At 41.9% G+C, this 27,637-nt stretch overlaps 1 protein-coding gene across 1 annotated transcript in view; it reads right to left on the reverse strand.

Moving 5' to 3' along the window:
* Nucleotides 1–27,637, reverse strand: part of LOC144262044 (gamma-aminobutyric acid receptor subunit rho-2) — a 65,749-nt gene that overhangs the window by 12,334 nt on the left and 25,778 nt on the right. The window contains exons 3-4 of the mRNA XM_077811672.1: nt 17,952–18,019; nt 14,587–14,810 (exon numbers count right to left, since the gene is read on the reverse strand). Of these exons, the coding sequence (XP_077667798.1) occupies nt 14,587–14,810; nt 17,952–18,019 (292 nt within the window). The remainder of the gene's footprint in view (nt 1–14,586; nt 14,811–17,951; nt 18,020–27,637) is intronic.

Raw genomic sequence — 27,637 nt, forward strand, 5'->3', positions numbered from 1 at the left:
GGAGGTTTTTTCTAATGAACTGATTTGAAGTGAGGCTCTAGATTCAGTAGGGACAGTCCAGATGTGAGTGATCACTTTAAAGTTTATAGCCCTGTTTATGCTGCCTCTGACTACTTCTCTGGTTCATTTCAAATGTTGACAAAGAACCTTTCTGCTGATCAAGGGATTATGGGCCAAATTCTGCCTCGACGTACACACTGATCACCCCAATGAAGTAACTGGAGTTGTATGGTTTATAAATCAGAGCAGAACTTAGCCAAAGCAGATTTTTGGAGCTCAGACTTCGGTCAGCACAGCTATCATGGTAACAATTTCTCATAAGAACGGCCATACTGGGTCAGACCAAAGGTCCATCAAGCCCAGTATCCTGTCCTCTGACAGTAACCAATGGCAGGTGCCCCAAAGGGAATGAACAGACAGGTTATCATCAAGTGATGCATGCCCTGTCACCCAATCCCAGCTTCTGGCAAACAGAGGCTAGGAACACCATTCCTGCCCATCCTGGTGAATAGCCATTGATAGACCTATCTTCCATGAATCTGTCTAGCTCCTTTTGAACCCTGTTATAGTATTGGCCTTCACAACACCCTCTGGCAAGGAGTTCCAGAGGTTGATAGTGTGTTGTGTGAAAAAATATTTTCTGGTGTTTGTTTTAAACCTGCTACCTATTAATTTCATTTGGTGGCCCCTTGTTCTTGTATTATGAGAAGGAGTAAATAACATTTCCTTATTTACTTTCTCTATACCACTCATGATTTTGTAGACTTCTATCATATCCCCCCTCAGTCACCTCTTTTCCAAGATGAAAAGTCCCAGTCTTCTTAATCTCTCCTCATACGAAAGCTAATTCTATACCCCTAATAATTTTTGTTGCCTTTTTCTGAACCTTTTCCAATTCCAATATATCTTTTTTTGAGATGGGGCGACCACATCCGCACGCAGTATTCAAGATGTGGGCGTGCCATGGATTTATATAGAGGCAATATGATATTTTCTGTCTTATTATCTATCCCTTTCTTGATGATTCCCAACATTTTTGTTAAAAGAAATGGAGTACTTGTGGCACCTTAGAGACTAACCAATTTATTTGAGCATGAGCTTTCGTGAGCTACAGCTCACTTCATCAGATGCATACTGTGGAAACTGCAGCAGACTTTATATATACACAGAGAATATGAAACAATACCTCCTCCCACCCCACTGTCCTGCTGGTAATAGCTTATCTAAAGTAATCGTCAGGTTAGGCCATTTCCAGCACAAATCCAGGTTTTCTCACCCTCCACCCCCCCACACAAATTCACTCTCCTGCTGGTGATAGCCCATCCAAAGTGACAACTCTTTACACAATGTGCATGATAATGAAGTTAGGCCATTTCCTGCACAAATCCAGGTTCTCTCACTCCCTCACCCCCCTCCAAAAACCCACCCCCATACACACACAGACTCACTCTCCTGCTGGTAATAGCTCATCCAAACTGACCACTCTCCAAGTTTAAAACCAAGTTAAACCAGAACATCTGGGGGGGGGGTAGGAAAAAACAAGAGGAAATAGGCTACCTTGCATAATGACTTAGCCACTCCCAGTCTCTATTTAAGCCTAAATTAATAGTATCCAATTTGCAAATGAATTCCAATTCAGCAGTTTCTCGCTGGAGTCTGGATTTGAAGTTTCTTTGTTTTAAGATAGCGACCTTCATGTCTGTGATTGCGTGACCAGAGAGATTGAAGTGTTCTCCGACTGGTTTATGAATGTTATAATTCTTGACATCTGATTTGTGTCCATTTATTCTTTTACGTAGAGACTGTCCAGTTTGACCAATGTACATGGCAGAGGGGCATTGCTGGCACATGATGGCATAAATCACATTGGTGGATGTGCAGGTGAACGAGCCTCTGATAGTGTGGCTGATGTTATTAGGCCCTGTGATGGTGTCCCCTGAATAGATATTATGGGCACAATTGGCAACGGGCTTTGTTGCAAGGATAAGTTCCTGGGTTAGTGGTTCTGTTGTGTGGTATGTGGTTGTTGGTGAGTATTTGCTTCAGGTTGCGGGGCTGTCTGTAGGCAAGGACTGGCCTGTCTCCCAAGATTTGTGAGAGTGTTGGGTCATCCCCAATGCCCCTCTGCCATGTACATTGGTCAAACTGGACAGTCTCTACGTAAAAGAATAAATGGACACAAATCAGATGTCAAGAATTATAACATTCATAAACCAGTCGGAGAACACTTCAATCTCTCTGGTCACGCAATCACAGACATGAAGGTCGCTATCTTAAAACAAAAAAACTTCAAATCCAGACTCCAGCGAGAAACTGCTGAATTGGAATTCATTTGCAAATTGGATACTATTAATTTAGGCTTAAATAGAGACTGGGAGTGGCTAAGTCATTATGCAAGGTAGCCTATTTCCTCTTGTTTTTTCCTACCCCCCCCCCAGATGTTCTGGTTTAACTTGGATTTAAACTTGGAGAGTGGTCAGTTTGGACGAGCTATTACCAGCAGGAGAGTGAGTCTGTGTGTGTATGGGGGTGGGTTTTTGGAGGGGGGTGAGGGAGTGAGAGAACCTGGATTTGTGCAGGAAATGGCCTAACTTCATTATCATGCACATTGTGTAAAGAGTTGTCACTTTGGATGGGCTATCACCAGCAGGAGAGTGAATTTGTGTGGGGGGGTGGAGGGTGAGAAAACCTGGATTTGTGCTGGAAATGGCCTAACCTGACGATTACTTTAGATAAGCTATTACCAGCAGGACAGTGGGGTGGGAGGAGGTATTGTTTCATATTCTCTGTGTATATATAAAGTCTGCTGCAGTTTCCACAGTATGCATCTGATGAAGTGAGCTGTAGCTCACGAAAGCTCATGCTCAAATAAATTGGTTAGTCTCTAAGGTGCCACAAGTACTCCATTTCTTTTTGCGAATACAGACTAACACGGCTGTTACTCTGAAACCTGTCATTATGCAAGGCACTGCATTTAGCCGTATGGAGTGGAAATCTATCAACTGCATGAAAAAACTTGCACAGATACAGACAGACATCATCTTCCTTTCCAAATGCAAACAGATGGACATCGTACCAAAAGGACTGAAGGTAAAAAATCCATTACAATCTACATACCACACAGACTATGCTGACAGCTTGTGCCACACGCTCTCAAAGAAACTGCGGAATCACCTGATCAACATCCTCTACAGCAAACAGGGAAAGATTAAGAATGAGCTCTCAAAAATGGATACTCTCATAAAAAACCAACCTTCCACACAAACTTCCTCGTGGCTGGATTTTACTAAAACTAGACAAGCCATTTACAACGCACACTTTGCTTCTCTACAAAAGAAAAAGGACACTAAACTTTCTAAACTACTACATGCTACAAGGGGCCACAGCAATGGTTCCCTCAACCCACCTAGCAATATTGTTAACCTATCCAACTATACTCTCAGCCCAGCAGAAGCAGCTGTTCTATCTCGGGGCCTCTCCTTCTGCCCCTCCACCCCCATGAACATGATACAGTTCTGTGGTGACCTAGAATCCTATTTTCGACGTCTCCGACTCAAGGAATATTTCCAAAATACCTCTGAACAACATACTAATCCACAGAGGTCTCCCTACCAACACTACAGAAAGAAGGATTCTAGGTGGACTCCTCCTGAAAGTCGAAACAGCAGACTGGACTTCTACATAGAGTGCTTCCGCCGACGTGCACGGGCTGAAATTGTGGAAAAGCAGCATCACTTGCCCCATAACCTCAGCCATGCGGAACGCAATGCCATCCACAGCCTCAGAAACAACTCTGACATCATATTCAAAAAGGCTGACAAAGGAGGTGCTGTTGTCATCATGAATAGGTCGGAATATGAACAAGAGGCTGCTCGGCAGCTCTCCAACACGAGTTTCTACAAGCCATTACCCTCTGATCCCACTGAGGGTTACCAAAAGCAACTACAGCATATGCTCAAGAAACTTCCTGAAAAAGCACAAGATCAAATCCGCACAGACACACCCCTGGAACCCCGACCTGGGATATTCTATCTACTACCCAAGATCCATAAACCTGGAACTCCTGGGCGCCCCATCATTTCAGGCATTGGCACCCTGACAGCAGGATTGTCTGGCTATGTAGACTCCCTCCTCAGGCCCTACGCTACCAGCACTCCCAGCTACCTTCGAGACACCACTGACTTCCTGAGGAAACTTCAATCCATCGGTGATCTTCCTGATAACACCATCCTGGCCACTATGGATGTAGAAGCCCTCTACACCAACATTCCACACAAAGATGGACTACAAGCCGTCAGGAACACTATCCCCGATAATGTCACGGCTAACCTGGTGGCTGAACTTTGTGACTTTGTCCTTACCCATAACTATTTCACATTTGGGGACAATGTATACCTTCAGATCAGCGGCACTGCTATGGGTACCCGCATGGCCCCACAGTATGCCAACATTTTTATGGCTGATTTAGAACAACGCTTTCTCAGCTCTCGTCCCCTAAAGCCCCTACTCTACTTGCGCTATATTGATGACATCTTCATCATCTGGACCCATGGAAAAGAAGCCCTTGAGGAATTCCACCATGATTTCAACAATTTCCATCCCACCATCAACCTCAGCCTGGTCCAGTCCACACAAGAGATCCACTTCCTGGACACTACAGTGCTAATAAACAATGGTCACATAAACACCACCCTATACCGGAAACCTACTGACCGCTATTCCTACCTGCATGCCTCCAGCTTTCACCCTGACCACACCACACGATCCATCGTCTACAGCCAAGCTCTGCGATACAACCGCATTTGCTCCAACCCCTCAGACAGAGACAAACACCTACAAGATCTCTGTCAAGCTTTCTTACAACTACAGTACCCACCTGCGGAAGTAAAGAAACAGATTGATAGAGCCAGAAGAGTTCCCAGAAGTTACCTACTACAGGACAGGCCTAACAAAGAAAATAATAGAACGCCACTAGCCGTCACCTTCAGCCCCCAACTAAAACCCCTCCAACGCATTATTAAGGATCTACAACCTATCCTAAAGGATGACCCAACACTCTCACAAATCTTGGGAGACAGGCCAGTCCTTGCCTACAGACAGCCCCGCAACCTGAAGCAAATACTCACCAACAACCACATACCACACAACAGAACCACTAACCCAGGAACTTATCCTTGCAACAAAGCCCGTTGCCAATTGTGCCCACATATCTATTCAGGGGACACCATCACAGGGCCTAATAACATCAGCCACACTATCAGAGGCTCGTTCACCTGCACATCCACCAATGTGATTTATGCCATCATGTGCCAGCAATGCCCCTCTGCCATGTACATTGGTCAAACTGGACAGTCTCTACGTAAAAGAATAAATGGACACAAATCAGATGTCAAGAATTATAACATTCATAAACCAGTCGGAGAACACTTCAATCTCTCTGGTCACGCAATCACAGACATGAAGGTCGCTATCTTAAAACAAAAAAACTTCAAATCCAGACTCCAGCGAGAAACTGCTGAATTGGAATTCATTTGCAAATTGGATACTATTAATTTAGGCTTAAATAGAGACTGGGAGTGGCTAAGTCATTATGCAAGGTAGCCTATTTCCTCTTGTTTTTTCCTACCGCCCCCCCCCCCCCCCAGATGTTCTGGTTTAACTTGGATTTAAACTTGGAGAGTGGTCAGTTTGGATGAGCTATTACCAGCAGGAGAGTGAGTCTGTGTGTGTATGGGGGTGGGTTTTTGGAGGGGGGTGAGGGAGTGAGAGAACCTGGATTTGTGCAGGAAATGGCCTAACTTCATTATCATGCACATTGTGTAAAGAGTTGTCACTTTGGATGGGCTATCACCAGCAGGAGAGTGAATTTGTGTGGGGGGGTGGAGGGTGAGAAAACCTGGATTTGTGCTGGAAATGGCCTAACCTGACGATTACTTTAGATAAGCTATTACCAGCAGGACAGTGGGGTGGGAGGAGGTATTGTTTCATATTCTCTGTGTATATATAAAGTCTGCTGCAGTTTCCACAGTATGCATCTGATGAAGTGAGCTGTAGCTCACGAAAGCTCATGCTCAAATAAATTGGTTAGTCTCTAAGGTGCCACAAGTACTCCATTTCTTTTTGCGAATACAGACTAACACGGCTGTTACTCTGAAACATTTTTGTTTGCTTTTTGGACTGCCACTGCACTTTGAGTGGATGATTTCAGAGAACTATCCACAATGACTCCAAGATCTCTTTCTTGAGTGGTAACAGCTAATTTAGACCCCATCATTGTATATGTATAGTTAGGTTATGTTTTCCAACGTGCATTACTTTGCATTTATCAACATTAAATTTCATCTGCCATTTTGTTGCCCAGTCACCCAGTTTTGTGAGATCCTTTTGTAGCTCTTCACAGTCTGCCTGGGACTTAACTATCTTGAGTAGTTTTGTATCATCTGCAAATTTTTCCACCTCAGTGTTTACCCCATTTTCCAGATTGTTTATGAATATGTTAAATAGGACTGGGCCCAGGTACAGATCCCTGAGGGACACCACTATTTACCTCTCTCCATTCTGAAAACTGTTCTCTACAGTGTTGTCCATCATAGTTAAATACTATGTAACACGGCTGTTACTCTGAAACCTGTCATAGTTAAATACTGTATAACTTTGTATCATTACAATATGCCTTTTTCCTTCCTAGTACATGTAGTTATTAACAATTCCTTAGTCAGAGACAGCACAGAAACTCAACCTGTCAATAAGAGATCCCCTCAATTAATGTATATTATAGACCAAATGGTCTTGAATTTATAAGTCCCTAATGTGATTTTGTGAATCCTGCTTATGTGCATACTTTCGGAAGACCACAAGGAAAGTATATTCATATTGCCAAGATGCATATTTACTTGATCTTAACGTTGTGATGATATTGTGAAGCAAATTAAAACAATGTGCCCAGTTTTTTTATCTGCTGTATGTTGAAATTGATGAGCAATAGTTCCTAAGAAATATAATTCTTTTATTAAAACAAATGTGCATTGCACATGTCGTTCCCTTTTCCTGGTCTACTCTCTCTCTCACTTAGGTACTTATATGGCCCCTATTGCCTGAGTATCTGAGCATCTCATGAGTTTTATTGTATTTATCTTCCCCAACACCCTTGTGAGGTAGGGAAGTGCTATTAACTCCATCTCCAAGCGGTGCTTCTCTGCCTCTGCCTCCAAGCATTTCGCCTCTTTCCTCTCCTCTGCTTCCAACTCCAAGCGTTTTAAGGCTATCTGTCTGTCATGTTCTTTTTGTCTCTCTTCAGCTTCAAATTTAGCTAATTCTAGTTTCTGTTGGACCTTGTTTTTTGACATCCTAGCTTCTGCTTGCCTAGCTTACCCAAGAACTAAAAAGAAAAAAAAACCTGCTTGTGAATTTCCTGGCTGTAGCTAACACCTTTGTTTAAAAAAAAAAACCCTAACACCTTTTCCTCCAGGCAAAGAAAGAGAAAAGGAAAAAAAACCTCCAGCTGTTCTCAGCTCCTGCTTTCCCCAAGCAGCTAAAAGAAGAAAAAAGAATTCCTAAGGTTTGTGCTTCTGATTCAAAATTATCTCTGGTTCCAAATGATCCCACCGCTCTGCCACCATGTCAGGGTTCCTTCCCCACTCTCAACTTTGGGGTACAGGTGTGGGGACCCACAGGCAAGACCCCCTAAGCTTATTTTTACCAGCTTAGCTTAAACTTTCCCAAAGCACAAAGTCCACCTTGAACAGTATGCTGTCACCACCAAGTGATTTAGACAAAGAATCAGGGAAAGTTCCACTTGGAGTTCCTGTTCCCACAAAATATCCCCCTAAGCCCTAACACCCCCTTTCCTGGGGAGGCTTGAGAATAATATCCTAACCAATTGGTACAAAGTGAACACAGACCCAAATCCTTGGATCTTTGGACACTGAAAAAAAATCAATCCATTCTTAAAAGAAGAATTTTATTTAAAAAAAAAAGAAAAGGTAAAAATCCCCTCCTTAAAATCAGTTTGGAAGATAACTTTACAGGGTAACAAAAGATGCACAAAACACAGAGGAACCCCTTCTAGACTTAGTTTCAAAGTTACAACAAAACACGGATAAACCTCCCTCCAGCAAAGGGAAAATTTACAAGTTGAGAAAACAAAGATAAACTAATACGCCTTGCCTGGCTGTACTAACAACTTCTGTAATATGAGAGACTGGTTCAGAATGGTTTGGAGGACATGGATTGATGTCCCAAGAGCGAACGAACACAGAAACAAAGAACCCAAAACAAAGCCTCCCACCCCCCAATGTGAAAGTATCTTTTGTCCCCATTGGTTCCTTTGTTCAGGTGCCAACCAGGTTATTTGAGCTTCTTAACCCCTTACAGGCAAGGAGGAATTTTAGGCTACCCTTATGGTTAAGACAGCCCCCATTGCCCAAGTATCTGAGCATCTCATGAGTTTTATTGTATTTAACTTCCCCAACACTCTTGTGAGGTAGGGAAGTGCTATTATGCTCATTTTACAGATCAGGAATAGAGAAACTAAGGCCCAGATTCACAAAGGTACTTAGGAGCCTAAACCAGATTTAGGCGCCTAACTCCCATTTGTAGAGTTCACTACAATCCACAAAACTCCTTTCTGGTTGCCACCTAACCCTTTAGGTGCCTAAATTCACTCAGTGCCAAAGTTTCATTATAAAAGTTCCCCAGTTTCTGCCTCTGGGCATGCACATTGCTGCTTCACTCTAGCTACACAGATGTCTATCTCCCCTCTAAGCCCTAGAGTGATCCACAAACCAGGGGAAGGTAGGTGGAGGAGTACCTAACTCACCCATGGGGACCGATTCAGTAGGTCTGCTCTGAACCTGCCTGCTGGATTGGGTCCCATTCAAAATCCTCATGGTAGTGAGAAAAGTGAGATTACAAGTTTGGCTGATGAAGTTAATAGTGTTGGTGTAATATATTTAGACTTCTGTAAGAATTTGGCTTAGTACCACATGACATTTTGATTAAAAAACTAGAATGATACAAAATTAAAATGGCACACATTAAGTGGATTAAAAACTGGCTAACTGATAGGTCTCGATCTAACTATAAACAGCATAATCGAGCAGGTGTGTTTCCAGGGGGGTCCTGTGGAGATCAGTTCGGGGCTCTATGCTATTTAACATTTATATCAATGATCTGGAAGAAAACTTAAAATCATCATTGATAAAGTTTGCAGACAATGCAAAAACTGGGTAACTAGTAAATGATGAAGGGGACAGGTCACTGATTCAGAACAATCTGGACCACTTGGTAAATTGGGAGCAAGCAAACAATATGCATTTTAATATGTCTAAATATAAACATATATATCTAGAAACAAAGAATGTAGGCCATAGTCACACAATGGGAGACTTTATCCTGGGAAGCAGTGACTCTGAAAAAGATTTGGGGGATATGACAGATTAACAGCTGAACATTATTTCCCAGTGTGACACGTATGGCCCAAGAGTTTATGTGATCCTGGGGATGCTTCATAAACAGGGGAATCTCAAGTAGGGGAGAGAGATTATTTTACCTCTGTATTGGCTACTGGTGGACCACTGTTGGAATATTGTGTTCAGTTCTGGTGCCCACAATTCAAGAAGGATAATAATAAATTAGAGATGGCTCATAGAAGAGCCATGAGAATGATTAAAGGATTAGAAAACATGCCCTGTAGTGATAAATTCAAGGAGCTCAATCTATTTAGCTTAATGAAGAGAAGGTTAAGGGTTGAATTGTTTAGTCTACAAGTATCTACATGGGGGGCGGGAAATATTTAGTAATGAGCTCTTCCATGCTGCAGAAAAAGGTCTAACACTATCCTGTGGCTGCAAGTGGAACCTAGACAAATTCAGACTAGAAATAAGGTGTACATTTTTAACCGCGAGAGTAATTAACCATTAGAATAATTTACCACGGTTGTGGTGGATTCTCCATCAATGACAATTTTAAAATCAAGATTGGATGTTTTTCTAAAAGTTCTGCTCTCGGAATTATTTGGGGAAAGTTCTATGGCCTGTGTTATATAGGAGGTCAGACTAGATGATCACAATGGTACCTTCTGGCCTTGGAATCTATGAATCTGTAAATTTGGTGCTTCTTTTTGCTAACCAGGAGGATACACTGTATCTATATACATTTATTTAAGCTATGGTATCGCTTAATTTACATTTATTCAGTTTCTTAACCTTTACCATTTTTGTGTTAGAAAATGGTTAACAATGCAGTTCTTGTATATTAGATGACGATTCATTTTTATGTGTGATTTGTGTCAAGTTCTTTGAATAGAAATTCAAATTAAATTTAAAATGCCCGAAAATAGCATTTTAAATGTTTTTTTATTTGTTAAATAAAACTACCTTAACTATCATGGATCCATAAGAAAAATACAGTAAGTTTACTAAAAACGTGTTTTGCATTTAAAACCAACTGATTTATTAAAGAAAGGAAGTAGTTAGTGAATTGGACTGATTGTTTCTGGTCACCAAGTCAGGTGAGATTTTAGAACTAGTAGATCTCATTCTCTCCCATCTAGTTTTTATTAATAGATTTGAAGAGGCAAAACAAGATTTCCGGGTTTTTTCAATTCCCACTGGTTTTTTAACTTTTAATTAACTAGTCAGTGAACTGAACTAGTTGAATAAACTGAAATTAAAAAAAACATTCTCCCTGCAACTGCAGAAAAGGCTACTTGCTGTCAAAAGCTGGATTAGCACTTCAACAAATTCTGGTTTCAGGTGCTTCACCTGACTTCCAACAGGTGAAGTGGGTTGACTTTATTTAAACGTTGCAAGCAAACATATACTCCTTAAATTATTAATTTGTATTTAATTTAAATTATTTCAATAGATTATTTTAACTTTCAGCCTTAACACAAGTAGTCCTAATTTTGAATTTAATTTTAAATAGGTGTATTTTTTTAAAAAACCTGTTTTTAATTTACATTTAAAAAACAATCTCATTTACATCAAAACCCAATTTAAATTTTAAAAATCCAATTTTTAATTTAAAAAAAAATCACTGATTTTTATCCACTCTGGTCTAAAGGAATTCTGAAAAGCCCTGCAGTCCTTGGGTTCTCCTACCTATCTGGGTCGTGGTGGGAGTCAGCTATAGACCACCAGACCCGAGGGATGAGGTGGAGGAGGCTTTCTTCTGGCAACTCATGGAAGTTACTAGATCACAGGCCCTGGTTCTCATGGGAGACTTCAATCACCCTGCTATCTGCTGGGAGAGCAATACAGCGGTGCACAGACAATCCAGGAAGTTTTTGGAAAGGGTAGGGGAAGAGCTGGTGGAAGAGCTGGAGGAACCAACTAGGGGCAAAGCTCTTCTTGAGCTGCTGCTCCCAAACCGGGAAGAATTAGTAGGGGAAGCTAAAGTGGATGGGAACCTGGGAGGCAGTGACCATGAGATGGTCGAGTTCAGGATCCTGACACAGGGAAGAAAGGAGAGCAGCAGAATACGGACCCTGGACTTCAGAAAAGCAGACTTTGACTCCTTCAGGGAACTGATGGGCAGGATCCCCTGGGAGAATAACATGAGGGGGAAAGGAGTCCAGGAGAGCTGGCTGTTTTTTAAAGAATCCTTATTGAGGTTCCAGGGACAAACCATCCTGATGTGTAGAAAGAATAGTAAATATGGCAGGCGATCAGCTTGGCTCAACAGTGAAATCCTTGCTGATCTTGAACACAAAAAAGAAGCTTACAAGAAGTGGAAGATTGGACAAATGACCAGGGAAGAGTATAAAAATATTGCTTGGGGATGCAGGAATGAAATCAGGAAGGCCAAATCACACCTGGAGTTGCAGCTAGCAAGAGATGTTAAGAGTAACAAGAAGGGTTTCTTCAGGTATGTTAGCAACAAGAAGAAAGTCAAGGAAAGTGTGGGCCCCTTACTGAATGAGGGAGGCAACCTACTGATAGAGGATGTGGAAAAAGCTAATGTACTCAATGCTTTTTTTGGCCTCTGTCTTAACGAACAAGGTCAGCTCCCAGACTACTGCACTGGGCAGCACAGCATGGGGAGGAGGTGACCAGCCCTCTGTGGAGAAAGAAGTGGTTCGGGACTATTTAGAAAAGCTGGACGAGCACAACTCCATGGGGCCGGATGCGCTGCATCCGAGAGTGCTAAAGGAATTGGCGGATGTGATTGCAGAGCCATTGGCCATTATCTTTGAAAACTCTTGGCGATCCGGGGAAGTCCCGGACGACTGGAAAAAAGGCTAATGTAGTGCCCATCTTTAAAAAAGGGAAGAAGGAGGATCCTGGGAACTACAGGTCAGTCAGCCTCACCTCAGTCCCTGGAAAAATCATGGAGCAGGTCTTCAAGGAATCAATTCTGAAGCACTTAGAGGAGAGGAAAGTGATCAGGAACAGTCAGCATGGATTCACCAAGGGCAAGTCATGCCTGACTAATCTAATTGCCTTCTATGATAAGAACTGACTCTGTGGATGAGGGGAAAGCGGTGGACGTGTTGTTCCTTGACTTTAGCAAAGCTTTTGACACGGTCTTCCACAGTATCCTCGCCAGCAAGTTAAAGAAGTATGGGCTGGATGAATGGACTATAAGGTGGATAGACAGTTGGCTAGATTGTCGGGCTCAACGCGTAATGATCAATGGCTCCATGTCTAGTTGGCAGCCGGTATCAAGCGGAGTGCCCCAAGGGTCGGTCCTTAGGCCGCTTTTGTTCCATATCTCCATAATTGATCTGGAGGATGGTGTGGATTGCACCCTCAGCAAGTTTGCAGATGACACTAAACTGGGAGGAGAGGTAGATATGCTGGAGGGTAGGGATAGGATACAGAGGGCCCTAGACAAATTAGAGGATTGGGCCAAAAGAAATCTGATGAGGTTCAACAGGACAAGTGCAGAGTCCTGCACTTAGGATGGAAGAATCCCATGCACCCCTACAGACTAGGGACCAAATGGCTAGGCAGCAGTTCTGCAGAAAAGGACCTAGGGGTTACAGTGAACAAGAAGCTGGATATGAGTCAACAGTATGCCCTTGTTGCCAGGAAGGCTAACAGCATTTTGGGCTGTATACGTAGGGGCACTGCCAGCAGATCGAGGGACGTGATCAGTCCCCTCTATTCGACATTGGTGAGGCCTCATCTGGAGTACTGAGTCCAGTTTTGAGCCCCACACTACAAGAAGGATGTGGAAAAATTGAAAAACGTCCAGCGGAGGGCAACAAAAATGATTAGGGGACTGGAACACATGACTTATGAGGAGAGGCTGAGGGAACTGGGATTGTTTAGTCTGCAGAAGAGAAGAATGAGGGGGGATTTGATAGCTGCTTTCAACTACCTGAAAGGGGGTTCCAAAGAGGATGGATCTAGACTGTTCTCAGTGGTAGCTGATGACAGAATGAGGAGTAATGGTCTCAAGTTGCAGTGGGGGAGGTTTAGGTTGGATATTAAGAAAAACTATTTCACTAGGAGAGTGGTGAAACACTGGAATGCGTTACCTAGGGAGGTGGTGGAATCTCCTTCCTTAGATATTTTTAAGGTCAGGCTTGACAAAGCCCTGGCTGGGATGTTTTAGTTGGGGATTGGTCCTGCTTTGAGCAGGGGGTTGGACTAGATGACCTCCTGAGGTCCCTTCCAACCCTGATATTCTATGATTCTATGCACTACTGAGGTGTTCCCTCAGAATTCTTTCAGCCAGTAATCTGTCTGAGAAGCAGCTACTAAGGTACATCTTTTAGCAGCCACTTCAGCCTCAATTAACTTTGGTTAAAGCTTGATAGTGATGTTCAACCTATCCCAGAAAATAAAGAGAATGTCTGTTTTTCTAGCAAATATGAAGCAAAAATGGACAGTTCTGGAGGTCACAATCTAGTGTACTGCAGAGCCTAACTTAAAGCACATATTGGCTGAAGAACAAACACTTCTGATGCACTAAGCTATTCTCTGACCATTGATGGTTAGGAGGCTACTTGCCTATGGTAAGAAAAAACCTTGGTTTTCAAGCCATTTAGCTTGCTAAATTAGGTGTTAGTTTGCGTATTATCTTTTATTTTCTTTATAACCCATTCTGACTTTATGCCCCATTACTTGTAGTCACTTAAAATCTATCTTTCTGTAGTTAATAAACTTGCTTATTGTTTTATCTAAACCCATGTGTGTTTGGATTGAAGTGTCACGGAACCTCCACTTGAGATGATAAGGTTTCTGCTTATCATTTTCCATTGATGAAATGACTGACTTTTTATAGGAGCTTGCGTTGTCCAGTAGAGAGCTGGGCAGTACAAGATGCACATTTCTGGGGGGAGGGTCTGGGACTGGGAAGTCACTGGTGTCACCCTGTAATGTAATTCAGCTGGGAGTGACTCTGCATGCTAGAGACTATGTAAAAGCAGGACCAGGAGTGGTTGCTCTCACAGCAAAGCAGTATAAAAGGCACCCCAGGTTGGAGATATGAAGGGATGCAGCTGTCCAACAATCCAGATTATAGCCTGAGGAATGTCGCAAGGGCAATTCCTATCTTCAGCAAAACTGACTCAGAAAAGAGTTGGGCAAACAATAAATGGCTGTTCACAGACAGTAAGCTAGATTGTGTGGTTACCTCATACTATATAGCACATGACCATCTGGGAACACTCGCAACATGATGTTGTCAGTGGTTGTGTCATGAATGAATGATCTTTTGGAGTGCACAAAGAAGACATCTGGAACCCAAATCTTCTTCACCAGCCTGCCATCAAACGTCATGCTCTTGTTAGTGATGCTAGGAAATGAGAGGCGTTCATCCTTCCAGTAGTGCCTTAAGTACAGTGTCATAGTAAAGTCCTGCACCAGAAGAAAAGAGAACCATGAAAGAATGTGTCACAATGATGCCTTCCAAACATTAGAAAGGAAATCATCTATTGCTATACTAATATGTCTCATACAGATTGAATCTCTTCTCTGCTAAGCATGGTTTTCTTCCTCAGGCTAATTCCACAGAACAGTTTCCCATAGACATGAAGCATTCTGGGAAAGTTCCACAGCCCAAACATTTTTTGTGTCCTACATTACAAACACCCTAACAGAGTAACATACAGATATCAATGCATTCCCGCCAAGTACTACAGGACAGTAATACAATGTTAATACAATTTGTAGCAGGTGTTCCTTAGAAGCTATTAGTCTATAGGACACATTGAAATTCAACCTTCAAAGGAAAATACATATCACTATATCGGTACAGGCTTTTTGAATTCTGACAGAATAATGTTAGTTAAAGGATAATCATATACCCAGTCTGCTTGAAAAAATAAAATCTTGTTCAAATTAGCTAAGGTACGAGTCTGAGCACTGAGCAACGTATCCTAGAGAAAGAATCATATTATTCCCAACAACAGCAGAGTGATGGGACTGTTATCCCTATTCTAGAAGTATATAAATAAAAATTCACTTTAAACCTGGAAAACACCTACAGCAGCATAAAGAAAAATATCTGTTTCTGCCATTGATCCCAACCTGTCAGCTGCATCTTCCTAAACTAAATAACCCCTTCATACTTAGAGATTAAAATGTAATTATTTTTATGTTCCCCATTAAGCAATTTGCTACAAAAGTAGTTTCAAAAGCCCTGCCTGCCTGGGCTCGAGGAAGAGCAGCTCACACACAGTTCCCGCCCCCAGTGGTGCAGCAGTAGTTAAAAAACCTTACTAAGAGCATGTTTGAAAGGACTCGTTTTTACACACACAATATTGAGATGGTGTGGTCACTGGCTGATGTCATCTCGGTCTCTTTTCCCACAAAGCAGTCAGATATTCACAGACTCAGTAGTAGCTAACAGTTGATGGATTAAAGGTATCTGATTTAACGGACCAAGATCTAATCTGGTTGAGCAACCCCTATGGTCCTTTGGCACTACTAGAGCCAGTCTAATCGATTGCAGCTTCTTACTTACTAGCTGGGAGACAAGGAGGTGCCATCTGCAACTGTCAGAAGCAAAATGATTAATTTAGGGCTGCAGATTTAAAGGTTGGACTACCAGGATAGCATGCTAAGAAAGGTTCTTATTAAAAGGCTAAACCCATGCTGGCCAGGGGCCCTATTCTCCTGCTACAGGATGCAAGGATACAATTTCAGTGGGAATAACTCATATCCTATGGTTGAAGAACAAAGCCCTAGGCAGTCAGAGAGATGTAACTCGAGGGAAAAGGGAGCAGAATTACAGCTTTCTGAGGGGGAAGGATCTAGGTCAGTGACCCCCAAACTTTTTATCTCGCACCCTCTTCCCCCCAGAGCTAGGGCTGGGAGTGGGGACCCGACTCTGGAAGGGGGACACAGCTGGGGCCAGGAGCGGAGCCTAGGCCAGGGGCTAAGGCTGGCAGCTGGGGCAGCAGCTGGGGTCGAGGCCAGGAGCAGAGCTGGGTGGTGCTCCCTCCCTGGCCTGGGCCCAGCCATACCCCCTGAATGTTCCTCTGTGCTGCCCCCAGGGGGGCACGCCCCACAGTTTGGGGACCTCTTATCTAGGTAAAGCCTGAGGTTTCCTGGGTAAAGACTAGCGTGTTATTTAATGAGCTACCTAGGGCTTAGTTTTGCTATATTATCTTGAAACATCAGAGATCTGGTTCCCTTGCACTGGTTGCTTTCTGTGGATTTTCCACCACATTGTCACTCACATCCCATAGAAAATCCCTGCTTTCAATATCAATGCTCACAAGCCAAGTTCTTATAATGAGGATCCAACTGTGGCTTGATAAAATCCAATCAATCTTTCAATTCTTATTGCTAGAGGAAATTATAAATTGTTTTGTATCAGATAGAATACAAAGCAAGCTGTCCTCAGCAGTATGTTTAACACTGTAACTACAACCTAAAGGGAAAAATTCTAGCTTTAGGTCTGATCCTCTGTTTTTCAAATGGGAAAACGGCTTGTTTTCTCATTTGATGATATGCTCCCTTGTATAGCAAAGTCAGAACGACGGTGGCACAAAAGGACTACAGGACAGTAATATTAACTGTTTGTATTAAAGACAAAAATACTGTGGAGTTTAGGTATTAAGCTAAAACCCTGCCCTTAGCCCTGCAGATTATGCCTAGATACCACACTCCATGATATGTAAGAGGAACAGTGAGGAAGGGGATGAAGGGAAAGTGGAAAAGAGAAGATTTCCTCTTTTTTTCTCCTCCTTTCCCCATTTCATTTCTTTTTCTCTCCAGTCTTTTTGCTCCATCTTTCTCCAGCACAAAGCAGGAGACTGAGAGGATAGCTCTCTCACATATACCTTTTACTGCCAGTAGCACTTATTTGTTGAGATTTGGATCCACATTTCTTTCCTTTCTAAAAAACACAATAACAATAAATTACAACTGAATTTAGTGCTGTTGCTAAACTCTGGAGTAGCAGCACTGATGACTGAAATCTGGTTATCCATCACAAATTCAGCACAGATAGAAGCAGAGTCCATTCTGAATTGGAGGGACTGCCTATACAGATGAGAAGGTAGGAAGCAGCTAGTTTTGATTTATTATACTAATTCATTCTTCTAATGTTCCCCTCAGATCCATACATTTGAGAATAGATTTTCAGTTTCCATAATAAATTTAAAAATAAGTAAGGCTTTGATGATCCTCACAAGAGTTTTTATAGCTACCTGAACCCAAGTGACCTGAATTCTGCTATGGGGTACAATGAAATGACCACAGCAGGCAACTGTTCATATTCCTGACTCCTGCATATCCACCAAGATCATGCTCATCTTCTTTTCAAGGTCTCTGTTCCCTTGGAATTTTAATCATCTTTATCTGAAGTCCTCACGATGACTCTTTGAACAGAGTCAATCTTTATTAAGATGTTAATTCTGATTATGGGCCTTTCAAAATTGCTAAAAGTTGTTTTTAACTGCATTTGCCTTCATCTGACAGCTAAACTGAAATCCATATAGGGACTTATCCTGACTAGGAATAATCAAGGCTTAAAATAGTGTTACATACCATATCAACCTCAGAAATACTATCCAAGCTTTCAACCTGTACATCTACTCCAACAGGAATGGCAGGACCTGCGGTAGAATGAGATTTAGACATTTAAATACCATCCCTTTATATCATCTGACTTTAGTTATCTTTATAAAATAGCGTTCAAAACATTTTAGGGCAGATGATGTAATTTCTTGTACCTGTGGTTCCTTGAAGAGACACAATAATAATCCCAATATCTTTTTTCCTCTTTCCATGTCTCCAGCACTGACACTACCTATGTATGGCTCATCCATAGCCGGGGTGAAGCATTTTGGAAAGGAGCCAGCCCATTATAAATCTTAGTTTTTTATGAAGAAATCCCAAGGAAGATACAGGAAAATAAGAAGAAGAAACCACAATACTTGCGATTTCACTTTGCTGATAACAAAAGGAATGGGGGGGGGAAAACCCTCACAATGTGACAAGCTCCATTCATCTTGTGTGAATTTTTGAGAGCGCTGTCATTTTTTAATAGATTTTTCTTTCTCCTCTTCTCTCATTCCTTTGTCCATTGTGGATAATCTCTCCTCTCCCTCCTTTTTCCAATCTCTCCTAAACGGAATTTGAACTCAAAGAAGTTCAATCTGAATCAAACTTTCAAACATTCAGTATTCAGGTGTGCTTGAAGTTAGGCAAAAAGTCCTCACCTGTCCCTAATTTGAAGTTGCTATCATTATGCAGTTGCGTTAGTTGTGCTTTAAAGAATTTTATGTTGTGACAAAGCCATATCTTGTAAGCGGTTCCAGGCAAGGACCGTGACACCTCCGTGTTTGTATAGCACCTAGCTCAATGGGGGAAGGTTGGGGGGAGGGGGGAGTAGGGTCCTGATCCTGATCTATAAGTGCTACTTTTATATCAATATTAAATTAGAATATAACAACACCATCATGAAAACTAATTCCAGTAGCAAGCACTTTAAATAACATACATTTAACAAGACAGCTAGAAAATCTCTGTTCTGAGAATGCACTAGGGCTTTTAGCTTGCAAGATATCATCTACCCTACTGCCATTTCTGCTGTGGCACATGGACTCCCAACATCTGTTGGAGGCGGGGGTGGGGGGCGCACGTTGGATAAAACCTTATATCCATTTATGTTGTAGAAAAGGGGAGTTCACACAGAGCAGCAGGTGCTTCGGTAGGATAAGTCAGCACAGTGTCAGTAGAGCATGAATCCAGGCTGATTACCTGCAATGATAGTGCCAGTTCTTTGACACCTGCCACTGAGGTACAATACAGTGCAAGGGCAAGGTGAAAGGAGCACTAACCAGTGACATAGCTGACCTGTTCCATTTATATTGCTGCAGCCTTCTGCATTCACACAGGTTTTCAGTGGCCATGCTGTTCCGGAGAAGCATAGCAACAGTCTCAGAAATATTTGCCTGACTGAGTTACTGAATGTGCTAATAAGGATTCCACCTGGGACAAAAACACGTGAGGTGGAATTTCAAGTATGTATTTTGGGCTTGATCGTGAAAGGTGCGGAGCAGTCTGACCACAACCAGCAACATACTTCAACATGTGCTTACCTCCAAGCATGAGAGCGGGCCCATTGAAGCAGAAGGTACTCTGCCCGGCCTACTGTGTTACACGGTTGCAGGTGGAACCGTGTAGTTATGGATCCATTAGCCACACTAGCCACTCACACCCCCTCCCCACAACTTGCCTTCATAGATTCATAGATACTAAGGTCAGAAGGGACCATTCTGATCATCTCGTCCGACCTCCTGCACAAGGCAGGCCTTCCTCAAACACTTTTCGTGATGCCACAGAGGACCCCCTACAAATGAAAGCTGCATGGGGTGAGGAATGCGCTGCACAAGCTCGCAACAGAATCCCAGCTTGAAGCTATACTGGTTTTCATAGAATCATAGGACTGGAAGGAACCTCGAGAGGTCTAGTCCAGTCCCCCATCTGTATGGCAGGACTAAGTATTATCTACTTAACTTAACTATTTAACTGGGAATTGGTCCTGCTTCGAGCAGGGGGTTGGACTAGATGACCTTCAGGGGTCCCTTCCAACCCTGATATTCTATGATTCTATGATCTAGACCATCCCTGACAGGTGTTCGTCTAATCCGCTCTTAAAAATCTCCAATGGTGGAGGTTGCACCACCTCCTTAGGCAATTTATTCCAGTGCTTAACCACCCTGACAGTTTTTCCTAATGTCCAACCTAAACCACCCTTGCTGCAATTTAAGCTCATTGCTTTTTGTCCTATCCTCAGAGGTTAACAAGAACAATTTTTCTCCCTCCTCCTTGTAACGACCTTTTATGTACTTGAAAATTGTTATCATGTCCCCCCTCAGTCTTCTTGTCTCCAGACTAAACAAACCCAGTTTTTTCAATCTTCCCTTATAGGTCATGTTTTCTAGACCTTTAATCATTTTTGTTGCTCTTCGCTGGACTTTCTCCAATTTCTCCACATCTTTCCTGAAATGTGGCACCCAGAACTGGACACAATACTCCAGTTGAGGCCTAATCAGCATCGAGTAGAGTGGAAGGATTACTTCTTGTGTCTTGCTTACAACACTCCTGCTAATACATTCCAGAATGATGTTTGCATTAGGTATTGCATTTCCCTAGTTTGTTTATGAGAAGGTCATGTGAGACAGTATCAAAAGCCTTACTAAAGTCAAGATATACCACATTCCCCCATTCACAAGGCTTGATACCCTGTCCAAGAAAGCTATTAAGTTGGTTTGACACAATTTGTTCTTGACAAATCCAGGGTGACTGTTACTTATCACCACCTACTTTTGTTGCCTTATGGGCCCTGGTGATGGGGCAAGGGAGGATTTGGGCTTTATGAAAAGGGAGTCATTAAAGGTGGAAGGGCATGGCACAGATTTTATTTATACTTGAAGGTTTAAATGTGCATACAAATGAATAGAAGCAATGTAAGTACCTAATGTCATTGGAACTAAGCAACTACGCAAGCCCAGTTCAGTTAGGGTGTGGTGGTGAGGAGCCAAGAAGCCCTGAAAGCCCCAGTTCCCAAACTCCCAGTCTCCCTAACTCACCTGGCAGGCTGCCACAGAGCCAGGAAGCCTCGGAAGGGGGGACTGGAAATTTTTTAAAATTCTGTTTTGGTTCTTCCAACATGATTTGTTTTTTAAATTTCCCTCTCCTGGGAAATGTTGTAGATCTGGTTTTTGACTCTGATTTGCAATGAATTTTTTTTTTCCTGAATGACAACTTTTCCACAGGAGGGAAATTCCAGTTCCTGCACAGCTGCAGTGATAAAAGCTCTGCATGTGTGAGGGAGAACCCATTCTTGTATAAGAAACGGAGACAGTGACTGTGCAACTCAAGCATTTATTTTTGTATCAGAATCACCCCAGAATTCAAAATGCACTCAGACTGAGTATAACTTTAATACCTGACAAATCCCTGCCTAGCACAACAGGTGGTGAGTAGTTCAGTTCCTTTGAAAACAAATGAGAAAAACTTCCCAGATTATAAATCTGCCTATATTAAACTTTAAAAGAAGACAGACATGAGAAGATTAGTGAACAGACTGTTCTCTAGGTCAGTGACTCTCAAGCTGTGATCTGTAGACACTTGGTGGTCCATGCAGAGCTGGCTGCGTTTTATTGAAGATAGATAAGAACACCATTTTTCCCCCTAATGTTACAAGTGAGAGATTGCTTTAGTGGCTACCAGGATGTTAAGGTGAATGGGAGGTGAGGCAGCCCACAAAATCTAAAGTGCAAGTGGAGTTGTCTACAAGAAAATTCCTCTGTTGAGATGGGGCCCTCACTATGAGTACACGTACACTGGGAAAACTTGTACATGTTGTTCTGCCCCATTCTAGGTTCACTGGTGGTAGTGATAGTGGAAGCTGTAGAACAGGTGAGTGGCAAGTAATGTTTCCATTGTTGCCACCATTGATGGAGCTGAAAAATGAATTTTCCTAATGTAGACAAGGCTTGAGAAAATGTTTAAGAACCCTTCCTCTAGGTCTACTTGTTTAATTAGTGTGAGCCTTGTTCATCCTTGAAAAAACAGGACTAGTTGGTGAGTAACAAATCAAATAAGTGCATGCCACATAAAATAATCCCTACATCTGCTACTGATCCAACTGTAGCATTTGTCCACACACCAACCACTACATTTACTGTGGGCTGGGAAGGAATTCATGAGCAGGAGCAAACATGACACAATCACATCATTTTCTTTTCAGATCTTTTTGCACTGTTTTCCTTTTTTAAGCTCTTCTTCTTTGTCATGTATTTTCCTTTGGTTTCCTTCACACTCTCTGAGGTGCTGCTTAAGGCTGTTAAATTTATAGTTTGCTTCATGTGATAGGAACATGTGTCCACAAGAAATTAGTCAATCTCGTTAACCATCAACTCATTTCACATATTCTGTCATAGTGAAATGTTGTAAAGTTCTGGTTTTGGTAAACTGTAATGGGGACTTAATTTTATTTTAAGTGCAAGTACTTTATAAATCAGCAGGTTTTAGTATTTTAGTGTTTATTCAGCCTCTTCAATTGACTAGCTGTGAAGTCTAATAAGGTGAAATCAGTCAATTAATTTGTATCATACATGTGGCATTTTAATACATTGATTTCCCATTTGAAGTTGTTTATATCGGTTTAAACCTTGGACACATCCACACCTTATTCAACTCTGTGATTATTTAGACTATCAAGTGACCTAAAATTATTAGCCATGTTACTATTTAAAAATGTCAAATATTAAGACAAATATCTTTATGACATTGTAAAGGAATGTTCTACTCAGTTAATTCCAGATCTCTTTAATAAGGTAGACTTTCAAGTAGTTAACATCATGTTTCTGTTTATAACAAGGTCATTTTTGACTTGCAGTAAAATCAGTGGGGCAGAAACACAATTGTGGTAATAGCCATTATATAAAATTAATGTCCATTAAAAAGTCTTCTTTGCTCAAATATGTAGGGATGCTATACTGTGGGCCATGGTATGAATGAATAATAATAGTCTTTTTATTAATTCCCTTGATATCTTTGGCTAGACGGCATACATTCACTATAACAATATTCATTTAGTTGACCCTATGATATGTCTCTCCAGCCTGTTTGTTAGAAAAGATCACTGCTCTGAGTATGACAGTAAGGGAGGTCTTTTAAATTAATTCATTTTCTTATACACAGCTTTATGCTGAACCTTATGTGAGCAGAATAACGAAGTGCCTTAGGGATTTAGATCTGACATAGAAGCAGGCATAATAATATTACATTAGATGACATAGCAGAAGGAGGGATTATATAATATTAAACTCTTGGTGTCTGACTTTCAGAAAGCCTTAATTCAGACAGCAGTGAACTGACTTTAATTAAATATCTCAAGGATCAAGTTATCTTATGATCATGCAAATATATTTGGTTGTTTATCCATCCATCCCTCTAGGTCTTTGTATATTCGGGGCTATATGGTGGCAAAACCGCTTCCTTTGTTGGGATCGTGCAGCAGCAGGATTCCCCGGAGGCATTGTAGACAACTCAGCCAGAAAGACTCCAGGGACACAGAGCAGACATGGTGACAACTGTCCCTATGTCCAACTCCCACCTGCTCAGCTTTGCTGGTTACTGTGGAAGGGGTCAGGACCATGTCCCCAAACCCTTTGAAATTTCTAGTGCCAACAGCAGCACTAGACTGTCCTTAGGGTAGAGGTGCAATCTGGCTTTTGCTGTGGAAAGCATTTATTATTTATTGTTACTAAATACGTATATTATGGTAGGACAGTGGCTTTTGGGCACTAACTGGGTGACCTGTTGTGCCAGGCTCTGTACTAACAGAAAAGAGAGAACCCCTGTCATGAAGGGCTTACCAGTGTAATCTTGCATGAAAAGAAAAAGAAGCTGATGGTTCACAGTACTTCACATTGGATCCCACCAGTGTGGTAGGAGCTTCACATAAAATTCATGTTTATTGCTGCAGTTCGCATGCGTGCCTGAACATAAAATACCGACAAAAGAAAGAACAGCAGCTTGGAGGAAAGGGAACGTAAATTTACATTTACCCCTCTCTTGCTCTACACCTCTCTTGAAAATGAAATAATAGTGCTGTTCTCTAATTGTGTATCATCTTTTTCACTTTTGTGCATCCAGGGCTCAGTTTTTCTCTGAGATAAATGGCGGTTATCCAAGTGCCAGGGCAACCCCTAACGGTTCAATTTGTTGTGTTTTTGATACATTACAAAACCCAAAATAAAGAAAGCCCCTCTCTGAGGGTTCAGTTTAAGATGGACACATTTGGGAGTCATGAGGAGGGGAGGACTTAGAGTGGTTTTATCATATTCTTACATTGATTACTCTCTTTTTGCTTCCTCTCACCCCCATAGTTAAGTAAGAGCAAGATCCTGAGGTAATGATAAAGGAGTGACTGGAATAGATAGAGAGGGAGAAGATGAAAAATAATTAAACCTGCAAGCCCAAATCCTGAGGTCCTTAACTCAAATTTTACTGAGGGAAAGTCTGAGTAAAATTGACTTCAGTTACTTCTACTGGCTTCAGTAGAAATGTTTACTCTGCTTTTCTCAGACAGATTCCTACCGAAGTTAATGGCAATTATCATTGTTTTTCTTCTTTTCCCTCTCTTCAGCACGTGTGCAGAACTGAGGTAATGAGACGATGAAGGAGATGGGAGCCTGCAGGAGCGCACAAGCATATGGAGTGAGTGAAACAAGGTGATGGAGAAGGGGAGTGAAGATACAGATAAGGGGAAGCTGGAGGTGGGGTAGCAAAGAGGTGAAGAATAGTACAGAAATGCAGATGGTGTGGTTAGTTTGACTTAGTAGCAGAGAACTAGTGAAATTAATCAAATGGGTTTGAATTCCCATGTAGCCTGCACTCCAATTTATGAGAAACAGGAATTATTACTATTAGTTAATTGTATTACCATAGCCCCTAGAAGCCCTTATCATGGACCCAGACCCCATTGTGCTAAGCACTGTACGAACACAGAGCAAAGGATAGTCCCTGCCCCAAAAGAGCTTACAATCTCAGTATAAAACAGGAGACAACAGGTGGATACAGACAGTCAGATGGGAGAGCACCAGGAAACAATGAGACATTTCTGTTCATCAAGACAGGCGATGCTCTCAGCACACCAGTGGCCTAAACTTTGTCAAGTGTTTTGTAGGCATCATGGCCAAGGACAGTTTTATGGGTGGGATTTGAAGGAGGATAATGAGGTAGCTTTGTAGATGTTTATGGGGAGCTCCTCCCAAACATGAAGGGAGCTTGGGAGAAAGCATGAAGGTGCTTTTTGAAAATTTAACCAGTGGATGATGGAGGAAGGCATCGTGGGCTGATAGGAGGTCGGAGTCGCCACCTCAGTAACAAATAAGAGATGATTGGTAAATTGGGAATAGGCCACAAAGGGCCTTGAAAGTGAAGGCAAGTAGCTTATGTCTGATGTGACAAAGAAAGGGGGAGCCAGTGGAGGGATTCAGTATGGTGGGGTTGATGTGATCAAAGTGATGGGCTAAGAAATTATCTTTGCAGCAGCGTTCTGAATGAAGACAAGAAGGGTGAGATTGTGTTTGTCAAGGCCAGAGAGAAGGATGTTGCAGTAATTGAAATGAAACACCACCCTGGACGAGAGTTATGGCTGTGTAGATGGTGAGAAAGGCCATATCTTAGAGATGTTATGCAGAAAGAATCAGCAAGATTTAGACACAGACCTGTCTCTAGATCCTTGCATCCAGGCTGAGTCAAAGACCACACCCAGGTTACAGGGTTAAGTGACAGGCAAGACTGTGATGTTGTCCACACATTTATTTTGCATATACTTTGTAATTTTCATTTAAATTCCATGTCTCTCCACATCACTATGTAAATCAATACACTACAGTGATTGTATGAGTAAAAATTACATGATATTTGTGCTCTGGAACATGAAGTCTCCCTGTACAATACTATGGAATTTTAACAATAGATGTATATTTATTACCTATGTATACACACATGCCAGGCAAACATTTTTTTGATTAGTCTGAATACATTATCACCATGTTTATAAATTGGGAAACTAAGGCAAAGAGAGATTAGATGATTTGTCCAAGACCACAGAAAGTCTGAGGCAGAGCTAGGAAAACAACTCATTGCATTTCTTGATTAAAAGCTCTCTATATAAAGAGATCTCATTAACAGGAAAATTAGAACAAACATCCTGCAAAACACACTGATTTCTTCAGCAGAGGGGATTGTTTATTCAGGCAATTATGTTAGCTATCGTTGGCTTACACCACTCAATCCTCTGGTCTCTGTGTTCTGAACAATCACGTGATACCGTTCAACTCTTCTCACTAAATTCATTATTCCAGAGCGTGACAAGTGTCCAACAGTCTAGATCCACTTCCTTTGGATGAATCTATCCATTTTCCCTTCCTGATCACAGAATCAGTATATTTCTGATTATCGTGGCAACGTAATATGCAAAAAGTATATGTCATATTCTTGTCCAGTTCTTTGCCATTATTTCTTCCCTACTTCGGGGCTTGAAAAAACTGATTTGCACATCAATTTATAATAGAGTAGTGAGAGTCTAAGAAACTGCATAGCAAAGCTGCCAAACCCCATACACTAGTTTGGAAATCAGCTCTGGTTGTTACATTAACTCCGTGCCTTGAATTACCCACATGGATTTATGTTACTTAATAACCAGTTCTCACAGTCCTTCCGTAGTCGATGACACTCCAATACCTAAAGCTATGTGAACTTCCCACAGGCTGATTTTAACCAAATCCCAATTTTCTTTATGCTGGTTTACATGTGCCAAAAATTCAAGAATTCTGCATGTAACGCTGTAAGGCGAAACTAACATATAGCAATGTCTCAAGACTTTCTGACTGTAGGGTTTTTGCTCATGGCTCTTCAAAATTTAGATCAACGTACATTTTTCACACTTGGTGAAGAACTGCATATTAATTACTTACACTATTTAAAGCAAAACAAAAATCCAGCAACAAATACTCTCTTCAAACTGCAACAACAAACCCTGGGTATTCTTAAAGGTCAGTGTGGCTACAGAACATACTGTTGAATTAAACAGCTGTTGATCAGTCATAGAAAGATGTCAAGAGATTTTTGGTCTGACTAATCCTGGTGATCATTAGGAAACGACTACATTTTTAATCCTGTCTCTCCGCAAACTAAACTGTTCAACCACCAGGGCTCCAGATGCTTAGCCAAATTCCCCACCAACTGCCACTAACGAGGAGCAAACACAGAAAATCTCTCTATTGAAAGGGAGCTGGGGGAGGTATAGAGCTGGGAGGGGATAAGCCCTCTTTCCCACCTCTCCCTCCCCCTCTAATGGGGTCAGTGGTAATGCAAGGAAGGAAGAGGGGCTTGTCCTGTTATTGTAGAACGTGATCTTCATTTAATACAAGAGCACTACATTATTCAAACATAACTGCACTTGTGGCTTATTACTGTAAATACCCTAGGGGCAGGTGTACGCGAGAAGCACTACATCAGCTGCACCACTGCAGCACGTCTGGTGAAGATGCTCTGTGCTGATGGGGGACGCTCTCCCATCGGCATAATTACTCCATCTCTGAGACAGGCAAAAGCTATGTCGGTGGGAGAGCGTCTCCTGCTGACATAGCACCGGTGGTGTGGGCAGCACTTAGGTCACTGTAACTTGTGTCGCTCGGGGGGGG

This window comes from Eretmochelys imbricata, chromosome 3 (assembly GCF_965152235.1).
Source record: "Eretmochelys imbricata isolate rEreImb1 chromosome 3, rEreImb1.hap1, whole genome shotgun sequence".
Taxonomy (NCBI): domain Eukaryota; kingdom Metazoa; phylum Chordata; order Testudines; family Cheloniidae; genus Eretmochelys; species Eretmochelys imbricata.